The 14,360-nt window shown below is 39.9% G+C and overlaps 1 protein-coding gene across 1 annotated transcript in view; it reads left to right on the plus strand.

Annotated features, from left to right (window-relative positions):
• Positions 1-14,360, plus strand: part of CCDC30 (coiled-coil domain containing 30) — a 121,042-nt gene that overhangs the window by 75,556 nt on the left and 31,126 nt on the right. Inside the window, 1 exon segment of the mRNA XM_063105740.1 lies at positions 5,357-5,519. Within this exon segment, the coding sequence (XP_062961810.1) occupies positions 5,357-5,519 (163 nt within the window).

Here is a 14,360-nt window from a genome sequence, read left to right on the forward strand (position 1 = left end):
GCTGCAAGAGGCAAGTGGCCACCGGGACTATTTTGCTCCTGTGTCTCTGCTGATGGTAGATCTCTCCTGGAGTCCCTGGCCTAAATTCTGACAAGGCAATACTTTATTCTCTTTACCTTTCTCTGATTTTCTGAGCCCTCTTCTGCTGTTTGGTTGGATTGAATCCACTTCTGTATAGGTGCACCCTGGAGGGCTCCTGGCTATGCTTTGTTTTTCTGATTTAAATCTAGTCGATGCTTTTCTTCTTTATGCTGAAAACAGTGGGGAGAACTGCTTTTATCAATTACTGTTAATGGAATAGTTTGGCCCCGCCAATTGAGAATAGGCTAAACTGGACCCCACTGCTCCTCTTCTCTTTGTTTGCTTGGTTAGACATTTAGTTGAGTACCAGTAATCTGAATAAACCTTCCAGTCCTTGCATCAACTTTTGGACTTTCAGGTCATTTGTTTAATGCAAGAAGGCAAGCCGAGCCTGTCCTGTCGGTAACAATATGTGGCAATGTGTATGAACTACAGAAGTGCCTGCTCCAACCTTCCAAGCATAAAAAACAAAGTGCTTCTAAATCTTGCACAAATCTATCTCTCATGGTCCACTCTAACCAGAAACATACATGGAAGGAATTCTGGGAAACATTGTTTATCCTAGCCAAGTTGAAAACGACGTTACAAAGCCACTACACTAAGAAAGTGTTATTGTTTTTATTGTAATATTTGATGTTATTGTTGTTGTTGTCATCATCATCATCATCTTCAGTAAAGTGAAAAAAGTTTGTTTGGCTAAAACAATATGTTTGGGGATAGGGTAAGTGGCAAGAAAATGAGGCTAGAAAGGTAAGGTAGGCCTAGGTCATGCAGGACCTAACAAGTCACATTGAGTTTGGACATGTTTATGGGAGATGTTAGTCTTTACTTTTCCTTTCTTGTGATGTCTTTATCTGGTCTTGGAATTAGGATAATGCGTGCCTCCAAGAATTAGGAAGTATCCCCTCTCCTTCAAGAAGAAACTGTAGAGAACTGGTATCATTCTTACCTAAATGCTTGGTAGAATTCACAGGGAAACCATTTTGGCCTAGTGCTTTATTTTTCGGAAGGTTATGTTGTGAGGCTGCCACGCGGAAAAGGAACCAGAACACCCAACTGAGAATTTAAAAGGGGGTTTTTATTGGCCGGCCAGCAACTGTTCCTCCAAAAAAAGTCTTGGAAGGAAGCAGCCCTGAGTTTAAATTTAAGGGGTCTTTTAAAGGCACATAGTTACACAGGCGAAAAATCATATAGTCACATACTTACAGTTATCATATAGTTACACACATACATACATACATACATACCCTCCTGGCGGGAGGAGGAGGTTTAGGGAGGCCTAGCGCAAGCTGATAACAGAAGCTGAAAGAAGCCAGTTAATAATCACTCAGGGACGGCAAAAACTTCTGCAGACTTCCACAGGGCGGTTTCCTCCTTAGGTTGTCTAGATACCTCTGGATACAGCTCTTGGTGTTATCAGTCAGGGACAGCATAGGTGGGAAACAGCAAAGGCAGGAAGAACTAAAAATTTTTCAAAGAACAGGACAATTTTTAACCTTCAATTTTCACCACAGGTGTTGGGGGGCTTTCAAACAAGAACACTTTTCAAACAGTAAAAATGGCATAAGCTAAATCAATCTACCTCGTCACAGTTATTAATTAGTGATTCAAGTTCTTTAGTAAATACAGGCTTATTCAGATTATCTCTTTCTCCCTGTGTGAGTTTTGGTAGTTTGTGTCTTTCAAGGAATTGGTTCATTTCATCAAAGTTACCAAATTTGTGGGCATAGAGTTGTTCATAATATTCCTTTATTATCCTTTTGATGACCATGGGATCAGTAGTCATGATCCCTCTTTCATTTCTGGTATTAGTAATGTATGTCTTCTTTATTTCTTGGTTAGCCTGGGTAGAGGTTCATCAATTTTATTGATCCTTTCAAAGAACCAACTTTTGGTTTCATTGATTTTCTCTCTGTGTTACTATTTTCAATCTCATTGATTAATACTTTCATTTTTATTATTTTTTCCTTCTGCTTGCCTTAGGTTTATAATGCCCTTCTTTCTCTAGTTTCCTAAGGTGGAAGCTTAGAATATTGATGTTAGATTTTTCTTCCTTTATAATATATGCATTTAATACTACAAATTTCCCTGCTTTTGCTCTATCCCACAAATTTTGTAAGTTTTATTTCATTTAGTTCAAAATATTTTTAATTTATTGTGAGACTTCCTCTTTGACTCATTTTTATTTACAAGTGTTTTGTTTATCTCCAAATATGTGCGATTTTTCATCTACTTGTTTTTAGCTTATTGTTTCATAGTGTCGTTTTAAGCAGTTGTATAGCATTTTGTTACATAGATATGTCATAATTTAGGTAATAGGGCTTTTAGACTTTTTTGCTATTATAAATAATGCTATAATAAATGTCCTTGTACACAAGACTTTGCAGCTGCAATGAAGTGTAAGTGTTTTATACTAAAGGAGGTTTCCAGTTGCTGTGATGGTACATAGCAGGAACACTTATGGAGCTAGGGAGCTTAAGAAAGCCTTCCTCAAGGGAAGCTATTTAAGGTAAGAGTAAAGTAGTTGGTATGGGGAAGCTAGGTAGAGAATATTAGACAAGGAAGGACTGGAAGAAGATAAGGAAAAGGTTGGAGTTTGGGGTGGGGAGAGGAATAGTGTGGAGTATGACTTATTTGAGGAAGTGAAAAAAGTTCATTGGTGGAACAAACTGTTTGGGGTCAGGGGAGTGGCAAGGAAATGAGGCTAGAAAGGTAAACTAGACCTAGTTCATGCGGAGTCCAACAAGCCACATTGAACAGTTGGACTTTACCTTGAGAATAACAGGGAGCCACTGAAGGATTTTAAGCAGAGGGAGTGACATGATTAGATTGTGATTTAGAAAGAGCACTCTGGCTTCTATGTAAAGGATGGATTGGAAAATAGGGAGCCTTATCAATCCACAGATTTCTTAATTTTATTCACTGGCAGGACTGGTTTATTTGTTAGTCTTTTATTTTTCAAACTCTATCTATATATATCAGTTACTTTCTAACATATTTCTAAGTTGCTCTTTTAATTTTGACTTCCTACTTTTCAATTCCAGTTTTCAACTCTCAAATTTTACTGCAGATAACTCAAGGTTTTTTTTTTTAGTTCCAGCAAATTAAAACTTTCCTTTCAGTTCCAAGGCTTATCTCTTAGTCTGGTCCCTTGATCAGAAATTGAGAATGAAACCAAAAAGAAGAAGTCAATAATAGCAAGGAATTACTCAGGTATAGAGTGAATTAGATGAAATAGGGGATGGTGCAGGGGTGGGTGTGAATGGTAGAAAGTAAGTTATAGCAGTCCTTGGAGAGCCTGCACTTACATCCAAGAAACATGAGGAGAAGAATGGAAGGAGGAGAGACAGGAGCCCATGTCTCAAATATAAACCTTCCCCCAATAATCGTTTGGTTTCTCAGAACACTGAAGTTATTCGTCCAATGTTAGCATTCTACTGCCCTAGCATGAAGGTGAGAATTTTGCCCAGCAATACTATTTCATCATTATCATCATCATATTCTTCAAGATGAATCTCCTAAGTCCAGAGAACCTTGGCCTGAAATCCTCAGAAACTCGTTCCACAAACTGTAGCCTGCTGAGACTCTCTGAAGGAGCAAAGTGCTAATGGCCCTCTTTTGGAAAGAGGTGAATTTCCTCATCGAATGCAGGCTCGTTCATGATTTGGCTATAGCAGTGTTAACATGTGTGCATTAGTATCAATAGTATTTGTAACTGTTAAAACTATAGGAGGCCATTGTTTTGGACTAAGTTTCTGCATTAGCCCCCCACAGACCAGACTAAAAATAAAAATGGAGTCACCCCAGCTAAAGTTCCACATTGCCAAACCCAAACTAAGTTGTCATCTGACCTTCTGAGAAACTAGGAAAGAGAAATAACTCCCAGTTTCCTAAATAGGCCAGTTTCAATCTTCAATAGGAAGTGAAGTTCCCTCTGCTTTAATCCTTACACAAAAAGGCTAGCCTAAAGTAACCTGATGTTAAATAATCAGTTATTTTTCTATTTTCTGTCCCTGTCCCCACCTTACAAGGAAAGTGACTTTGAAATGAACAGTCTGCTGTTTGTTCTTTGTTTCTTCTTTTTTCCAGTCCTTTTTATGTCTATAATGTCAACCTCTTTTGCTCAGTTCATTGAACAGTTATTCTGTTTTATGGAATAAAGCATTGCCTGATTGTAGAATTGCAGTAAAGCCGAGGCAGGACAGAACAGGGACATGCCCTAGGGAGGCTACCCATAAATATTCAGACTCGGCAATAACTGCCTCCTTGCCTGGCAGTTAATGAACCCATAATGAGCTGATGACAGCTTGACCACCCTACCAATCAGCATGCTACACCTGGAACTTTGCAGATTACAAAAACTGCCACACCCGCACACTAGAAGGAACAAAAGTGCAGACAACCACTATACAACCTTCCACCTGTGATATAAAACTGGAAAGGACAAAGTTAAGGGAAGAGTGACTACACTGCACATGACCAAAAAACTTCAGAAACTCAGGGATGCATGACAGGAAGCTGATGTAAACTCACATCTCATCTGCCTATTAGGCCTTAATTACCCTAGATCCTCCCTCACAGACAAATATTCCTCACCTTAGTTAGGATAAAGAAACACCCCCATCCCAGAACATATAAATTTTCCCCTTAAGAATCTGCAGGGCATTCCTCCTTTGCAGAGATGCCTGCGCGTCTTTCTGCATGTACTTTCGCTTTACAGTTAAGTCCTATTTTTGGAATGTTCCATCAGCCTGTTCCCCTCTTCCTTTTGTTTCGCTTGATCCTGTGCAAGATTTTTCTTCACAGTTTGACCAAGAACCTGGAACTGCCATCTTTTAGCAAAGCCAACTAAGATCTTTAAAATAAATGTGTTGTAATTTTTTCCTTTGATATAACTAACATCCCTATATTGAACCCATAAGGTCAAAGGTTAACTTGTAAAGCAGTGTAGAAGAAAGAATATGGGATTCATGATTAGAGGTCTACCTCTGCCTTGTTCTCTGCTCCACCATTTCCCCATCTCTGAAATAAGGAAAAATGTTTCTTCCTCACAGGTTTGTTTTAATAAGTGATGAGCAGAAGAGAGAACTAAGAAAAGTTTCTACCATGGAGGAAGTTCCCTGTGTTGATCCCTTTATCTTATGAACACATACCCTACCTCATTAAACAACAACAAAAAAAATCCCCTGTGATGGTATAAAATTTTTAGATCTGGGTTTCATTTGTAAAGCTTGGCAATTCACAGTGTGACTTAATGTACATTAATCGCCCTCAGGAAACTCCTACAGCAGAATGTAAATGAGCTACAAAGTCAAGTGAGAACCTTACAGGATAAAGAGAACCAACTGAAAATGACCAGTTCTCAGCAACAATCCAGAATTCAGCAGCAAGAGACCCTACTTAAAGAACTGGAAAATGAAAAAAGAAAATCTGATGAGGTAAGAAAGTAAATAGATATGCTGTTCAGTTTTTCTGTTCCCATAGACCTGAGTAATAGCTAATTATTATTGAGTGCCTAGCACTTTTAAGTTTAGTCAGGGTTCAGTCAGGAAAGCAGAAGCTACTCTAGGTCTTTCAAGTAAGAAGGGATTTGGAAGGGGGGCAGGAGGAGAGTGGAAGTTCAGAAAGAACTGCTGCTGGCTTTCAATAAATCCAGAGATTCAGAAATCACAGAGGAGCCACCTCCTGCAGCAGCAAAGTGGAGAATTTGCAGGAACTCTCCCTGAAACCCCTACAAATGTCTCATCTACTGTCTGCCCATTTATCTACCTGCTAGAGGAGAACTGTAAGGAAAACAAAACCAAACAAAACCGTTTTATTTGTCTCTGTACTCACACTACTCTCAATACTTCACTTCCAACATTGGTTGTGTGGGTTTTTCCAGGCAGTTCTCCAATTCTCTGTGGATACCAACTAGGTGTACAAAAATTTAACTCAATTCTGATGCTATCTACCTGGAGATAGTATCAGATCCCACAAGTTAAGGGCTCAGTCCCACAAGACAGCCCTCACTTCAGATGCCAGTTGCAGGTCTAGGTTTTTGCTTGTGTTTCTTACCAGCTATGTATCAGCGGTTCTCACAGCACTGTCCTCAGGTTTGATCATTTGTTCAAATGACTAACAAGATTTAGGAAAACAATTTATTTTCTAGATTACTGGTTAGGAAGAAATGCATAGGACAAGATATGTGGGAGTGGGTGAAGAGCTTCCAAGCCCTCTCTGGGCATACCATGCTCCCAGCACCTCCAGTCTAGAACCTCTCCAAACCCTGTCTTTTGGGGTTTTATGGAGGCCTCATTAATAGACATGAATGATTATATCATTTGCCATTGTTGATTAACTCAACCTTCATCCCCTCTTCCCTTCCAGGAGGTCTGGTTGGAACTGAAAGTTCCAATCCTCAAATCACATAGTTGGTATACTGGCAACCAGGCCACATCCTGAAGCTATCCAGGAACCCCTAGGCATGAGTCATCTCATTAGTATACAAAAAGACACTTATCACTTTGGAGACTCCAACAGTTTTAGGAACAGTATGCCAGAAAACAGGACAAAGACCAAGATATGTATTTCTTATATCACAATATCACAGGAACAATGGCCTTCTTTCCCCTATGCTTTTCAAATTTGTGTATGAATGCTTCTCATTTGCAGAACCCTGCCAGTAGGGAGTCTAGGAAATGTAGTTTTCAGACTTCCAACCTTGTAGCACAGGGGAAAGCTTAGAAAACTGGGAGTCATGCTGAGAACTAGCACAGTCCACTTTGGATACTCAGCATCCACGCAAATGCTTTTGCCCATATTTAACCTTCTAAACCACAAAAAGAATATTAAGCTTCCACTTAATAGGATGCACTGTAACTCATATAAATGAAGACACACTTAACCTCTCCATAAAAAGGGAACACTCAAAGTCCCATTAGTATCTGTGCTCATTTTGGGGTATTAATTCCTTCTTTTTCAGTCTCAATCCATATGGATATATTATAACATTAAAACTTAATTATAAAGTTAACTACCAGTAATACAAAACGCACATTTTGCCTGTGGGATATTGGCATGAGAAGCCACTCTCACTTTCATCTCTTGGTTCCTTTCCATGTATTCTGGCTATTAGAGAAGGAGCATCATATATTAATCACAGTTAAAAGCTTATACATCCTCTTTTAAGACAGCATTTTAAACCTGTAATGTGTGGTCACCAAGCTAATGTCATAGCTAAGTCTTCCATACGATTCTTATTCTACTGTCTCTCAGGTTAGTTTTTTCTGGAGGATGGTACATATGTTAAGACCAATGAATCACATATTTATAAGATCACATATATAAGCCATTGTTTAACTTCTCTTACTGTATAATAAGATTTTTGGTCAGAAACAATGTTGAATTGTATATCATGACAAGAAATAAGGAATATAGTAAGTCCACAAATGGTGGTCTTGGCAAAAGCATTATAGACAGAAAAAGCAAATTTGTATTTAAAATGAGTATCTATTCCACTGAGGGTAATTGTTGTTCTATCCATGATGGAAGTGGTCTATTGTAATAAACCTGCTACCAGATAGCTTGCTGGGCCCCCAGGCAATGGTACCATATTAGTCGCTCAGCACTGATCTTGGCTTTTGGCAGGTTTGAGTAGATTAGCCTTGGTGACTCTTAGAAAAACATATATTCCTGCCATTATGTACTTTGTATGTGAGCCCGCTGAGCAAGGAAATAGGTGCTAGAAAAAGGCTAATTGATACCTACAGAATATACTGTTTTTCACCCGATCATTGAGAGCCACTTCTGCTGTAGATACCCTCTGGTGAGCAAAAACATATGAAACAGACTGCCAGTTTCCCGTCTGGCAGGTAAGAAGCTTGGAAGTCACCACTGCATCCTAACAGCAAGTAAAAAGCTGAACAAACTGAAATATCAACAACTCTTCTTAGATCTGTCACAGAAGTGGGATCACAGGGCAAATGGCTGTGCTTAAAATTAGAGATACTTGCAGACAAATACAGAGAATCACAACTTACCAGAGAGAAACCTCCATGAGAACCAGTGTCCAGGTAGGGAAACCTGAACTCTACTTGATGAGTTACTGGAGGCTCGGTGTGGACAAATTTGAGAGATAAAAACTCTAGGGGGACCCAGTCATCAGGTGGCCCCCACACTTTTGTGAGTTTTACCTCCTGGAACTTTACAGGTTCTTACAATGAATATCTGAGAAAAATCCCCTAGCACTTCTGGCAAGGGAAAGGGGAAAGGAATGTGAACTTCATAGTAAAGTCTACCCTCAAGAGAAACTGTTTAATCAGAGCCTAACCTGCTGGGGTTTTGTTGGAATGTAACTGACCTAGAGGAAGGGAATACCTAACTCCAGAGAACTCTAGCCATCCCATCCCACAAATGAGACAGGAGGCAGAGAAAAAAATAAGCACATGTGAAGTTCAGTCCAGAGGCACAGGCTCACTAAAAGACTGTAACATAATTATAGAATTATAGAATGCTGGGCCGAGCCCGTGGCGCACTCGGTAGCGTGCTGCGCTGGGAGCGCGGCGACGCTCCCGCCGCGGGTTCGGATCCTATATAGGAATGACCAGTGCACTCACTGGCTGAGTGCCGGTCACGAAAAAACGACCAAAAAAAAAAAAGAATTATAGAATGCTACTCACCCCTCCCATCCACACACACACACACACACATACATTTCACCACTGCATTTCTAAAGGCCTATTTACAGCTGTTCCTTTTACCCAGTACATCATATATGGCTATCAATAAAAAATTACAAGATATAAAAGGCAAACACAGTTTAAAGAAACAGAGCAAGCATTAGCACCAGACTCAGATATGATAGGAATATTAAAATTATCAGACTGGGAATTTAAGAGAGCTATGATCAATATGCTGAGGGCTCTAATGAATAAATTAGACAGCATGAAAGAACAGATGGGCAATATAAGCAGAAAGATGGAAATTTTAAGAAAGAGCTGAAAAGAAATGCTAGAGATAAAAAACATTGTAACACTTCCAGTAAAGATGGTAGAATAGACAGTCCCCAGCATCACTCTCTCCCATGAATCAACTAATCTACAACTATAAAAAGGCAACGATAGCCAAGCTGGGGCCACTAGAGCTCAGGGGAAGAGGAGGAGTAATGTACGGAGTGCATGAAGGCAGGAGAAGCCATGATGAGAGAAAGAAAAAACTGCTTGGGCCATTTCAAATCCCAGCCACTTCCAGCCTGGAGCTGCTGAGTGCAAGGAGCAGGAACTGGCAAAAGCCACAGCTGTGCCTTTTGGATGAAGTTGCTTGGAGGTGGTAGGGGAGAAGAGGGTCCTGGTGGCCCCCAGGCCAGCAAGACCACTAATAAGGTTCCTGTGGACCCAGATAAGAGCGAGGAGCCACAACAACTGAAAAAAAGGAGCCATTCAGAGGCCAGTGAGTCATCGCAAGGGACTGGAGCACAGCCTGTCCCATGGGAAATGTTTGGAGCACAGGCGGTGGGGGAGATGGGCCACTGGGGGAACACTGGGGCACAGCAAGGACAGCTGATCTGCACCACAATCAGCACAGGACCACTCAGGAGACTGGTCAGGAATACAGAATTGCATGGGGTACATTTGATGTAAAGACTCAGGCCCAGACCAGAGTTTCTACACAACCCAGGTACACTGGATTTCACTCGACCTGGAAGTACCTATAAAGTCAACCATTAAAACCTGAGCTGCACAAAAAGCCTTCCCCAGGGAATCAGCAGCAAAGCAGCAATTTAGCTCAACCACACAGCTCAAGTACTGGCCCCCACAGGAAGTTCCCCCATTTTAGAAGTAAGCAAAGGACAACACATTAGTTCCAGTGCAGCATTTAAGTGGTAGGAACAGGAAATAATCCAACACAGAACTTAAAGAAAAAGCACAAAATACCCACAGATCAGAGACAAAGTTTGATAGTAACTAGTAAAGGTCTCATGTCAACAAAGAATACCTATGACACCTAGAAGGACTAGAAGTCCCCTGGGCTACCAAGTCAGAAAGGGAGGAGGGCCAGGGGCCTCAGCTATGCCCCTCAACACCCATAACTAGTCCCAAGGGTGGGGGCTGAGGGTCTCAGCCACACCTACCTGACACACGCAACCACCTCAGCGATGGCCACCAAGCTGCCACAGGAAGTGCCCTGGGCTTTCTAGAGCCAGGGTGATGGGGGACCAAGAGCCTCAGTCACACACCCCCAAAATAAGCAACCAGCCCAGTGACAACCACCAAGCCACCACAGGAAGTGCCCCAGGCTCTCCCAAACTGGGGCAGTGGGGGGCCGAGGGCCTCAGTCACACACCCCCACACTCGCAGCCAGCCCAGTAATGACCACTGATCCACTGCAAGAAGTGCCCCAGGCTCTCCCAAGCCAGGGCAGTGGGGGCCCAAAGGCCTCAGCCACACACCCCTGACACCTGCAGCCAGCCGAGCGACAACCACCAAGCTGCAGCAAGAAGGGCCCTGGGCTCCCAAGCTGGGGTGGTGGGAGGCAAGGGCTATTGCCACACTCCCTTGACATCTGCACCCAGCCTGGCAATGACCAAGCCACCACTAGAAGTCCCCCTGGTCTCCCCTGTGGGAATGTGGGGGGTGCCACAGGCTCAACCCTGCTCCTCCTTCCTCCTCCTTCCATCAAATTTCCTCCCCGTTTCCCCTCTCCCTCTCCCTCCCAACTGCTCTGCAACAGCATGATAGAATGTAAAAAAATAATAAAATTAAATTAAAATTAATTTTTTAAAAAATGTAAGAGAAATGATGAATGCCTTTGATGGGCTCATTAGTAGACTATATACAACAGAGAAAAGGGTCTCTGAGCTTGAGACCATCTCAAAAGAAACCTACTAAACTGAAAAGCAAACAAAAAAATACCTTAAAAAAACACATAGCAGAATATCGAAGAACTGTGAGACAAATTCAAAAGGTGTTTCAGACACATAATAGGAATATATGAAGGAGAAGAAATACGAAAAGGAACAGAAAAAATACTTGAGACTATAAAGACTGAAATTTTCTGAAATTATTGTCAGACACCAAACCACAGATCCAGGAAGCTCAGAGAACAGTAAGCAGGATAAATGTTAAGAAAAACAAACAAACAAACAAACAAAAAGTATATCTAGGCATTGCATTTTTAAATGATACAAAATCAAAGAGAAATTTTAAAAATCCTGAAAGACAGAGGGGGAAAAACCTTACCTATAGAAGAACAAAGATGAAAATTATCTCCAATTTCTCATCAAGCCATGCAAGTGAGATGACAGTGAAGTGAAATATTTAAAATGTTGAGAGAAGTCACCAACCTAGAATTCTTTACCTTGCAAAATTATCCTTCAAAAGCGGAAGAAAAATTAAGACTTTCTCAGACAAACAAAAATAGAGGGAATTTGTCACCATAGATCTGCCTCGAAAAAATGTTAGAATGAGATATTCAAAATACTAAAAGACAAAGATTGCCAGCCAAGAATACTCTACCCTGCAAGGCTATCCTTCCAAAATGAAGGGTAAATAGTATATTTCTCAGACAAACAAAAACTGCGAGAGTTCACTACCACACGATCACCCTTACAAGAAATCTTAAAGGGAGTACTGGGTTTCGTTCCTGAAAAATAACTACCACTGCCATAAAAACCCACGAAAAATCAAAACCCAGTAGTATAATAAAAATGGCATTCATGAAGAGAAAACAAACAAACAAAAACACTATCTACAACCTAAGGAACCAACAAACACAGAAACCAAACAGTAAATCAGCAAGGAACAAAAGACACCTAAGACAACAAAACAACCAATAAAATGCTAGGAATAAATCAACACCTTTCAATAACAACTCAATGTAAAAGGCTTAAATTCCCCAATCAAAAGACACAGACTGGCTGACTTGATTAAAAAGGAGGACCCAACTATATGCTACCTACAAGAGACCCACCTCACTCATAAAGATTCACATAGACTAAGAGTGAAAGGATGGAAAAAGATTTACCATGCAAACAGAAAAGAAAAACGAGCTGGAGTAACTATTCTTATATCTGACAAAATAGACTTTAAACTAAAAACCATAAAAAGAGACAATGAGGGACACTACTTAATGATAAAAGGACGGATGCATCAAGAAGACATAACAATCATAAATATGTACGCAACCAACGTTGGAGCAGCCAGATTTATAAAACAAACTCTATTAGACCTAAAGAAGGAAATAGACACTAATACCATAATAGCAGAGGACCTGAACACCCCACTGTCAATATTAGACAGATCGTCTAGGCAAAGAATCAGTAGAGAAACACAAGATCTAAACAATACTCTAGACCAATTGGACTTGGCAGATATCTACAGAACATTCCATCCAACAACCTCAGAATATTCATTCTTCTCATCAGCACATGGATTATTCTCCAGGATAGATCACATATTACATCACAAATCAAGTCTCAATAAATTCAAAAAAATTGGAATTATCCCATGTATTTTCTCAGACCACAATTGATTAAAACTAGAAATAAATAACAAACGAATCTCTGGAAACTATACAAACACATGGAAATTAAACAGCATTATACTTAATGACATATGGGTCCAAGAAGAAATCAAGCAGGAAATCAAAAAATTTATTGAAACTAATGAAAATAATGATACATCGTACTAAAACCTGTGGGATACTGCAAAAGCAATATTAAGAGGGAAATTTATTGCATTAAATGCTCTCCTCAGAAGAAAGGAAATATGGCAAGTGAACAACCTAACACTTCACCTTAAAGAACTAGAAAAACAAGAACAACCCAAACCTAAAGTTAGCACACAGAAAGAAATCATTAAGATCAAAGCAGAACTTAATGAAATTGAAACCCAAAAAACAATACAAAAGATCAGTGAATCAAAAAGTTGGTTTTTTGAAAAGATAAATAAAATTGACAAACCATTAGCATGGCTAACAAGAAAGAGAAGAGAGAAGATTCAAATAACAAAAATTAGAAATGAAAAAGGCGATATTACAACTGGTTCATCTGAAATACAAGGAATCATTCAAGACTACTATAAACAACTATACGCCAACAAATTTGAAAATCTGGAGGAAATGGATAAATTTCTGGACACACACAAGCTCCCAAAACTGAACCATGAAGATGTAGAAAATTTGAACAGACTGATAACAATAAAGGAGATTGAAGGTGTTATCAGAAGGCTCCCAACAAAGAAAAGCCCAGGACCAGATGGATTCACAGCAGAATTTTACCAAACATTCAAAGAGGAATTGACACCGATTCTTTACAAACTATTCCAAAAGATTGAAACGGATGCAAATCTCCCAAACTCATTCTATGAAGCAAACATCATCCTGATACCAAAACCAGGTAAAGATATAACCAAAAAAGAAAACTACAGGCCGATATCCTTGATGAATATAGATGCAAGAATCCTCACTAAAATACTAACAAACAGAATTCAGCAACACATACGTAAAATTATTCACCACGATCAAGTGGGATTCATCCCAGGGATGCAAGGTTGGTTCAACATACGCAAATCAATAAATGTGATACACCATATTAATAAAGTCAAACACAAGGACCATATGATCATCTCTATAGATGCTGAAAAAGCATTTGATAAAATTCAACACTCATTCATGACAAAGACCCTCTATAAGTTAGGTATAGAGGGAAAGTATCTCAACATAATTAAAGCCATATATGCCAAACCCACTGCCAATATCATCCTGAATGGGGAAAAGCTGAAAGCTTTTCCTTTAAGAACAGGAACTAGACAAGGATGCCCACTCTCACCACTCCTATTCAACATAGTGTTGGAAGTACTAGCTAGAGCAATCAGAGAAGAGAAGGAAATAAAGGGCATCCAGATTGGAAAAGATGAAGTCAAACTGTCCCTGTTTGCAGATGACATGATCCTATATATCGAACAGTCTAAAACCTCTACAAAAAACTGTTGGAATTGATAAATGATTTCAGCACAGTAGCAGGATACAAAATCAACACACAAAAATCAGTAGCATTTCTTTTCTCCAATAGTGAACATGCAGAAGGAGAAATCAAGAAAGCCTGCCCATTTACAATAGCCACCAAAAAAATAAAATACTTAGGAATTGAGTTAACCAAGGAGGTGAAAAATCTCTATAATGAGAACTACAAACCACTGCTGAGAGAAATTAGAGAGGATACAAGAAGATGAAAAGATATCCCATGCTCTTGGATTGGGAGAATCAACATAGTGAAAATGTCCATACTACCCAAAGTGATA

Source organism: Cynocephalus volans, chromosome 8 (assembly GCF_027409185.1).
Source record: "Cynocephalus volans isolate mCynVol1 chromosome 8, mCynVol1.pri, whole genome shotgun sequence".
In the NCBI taxonomy this organism is placed as follows: domain Eukaryota; kingdom Metazoa; phylum Chordata; class Mammalia; order Dermoptera; family Cynocephalidae; genus Cynocephalus; species Cynocephalus volans.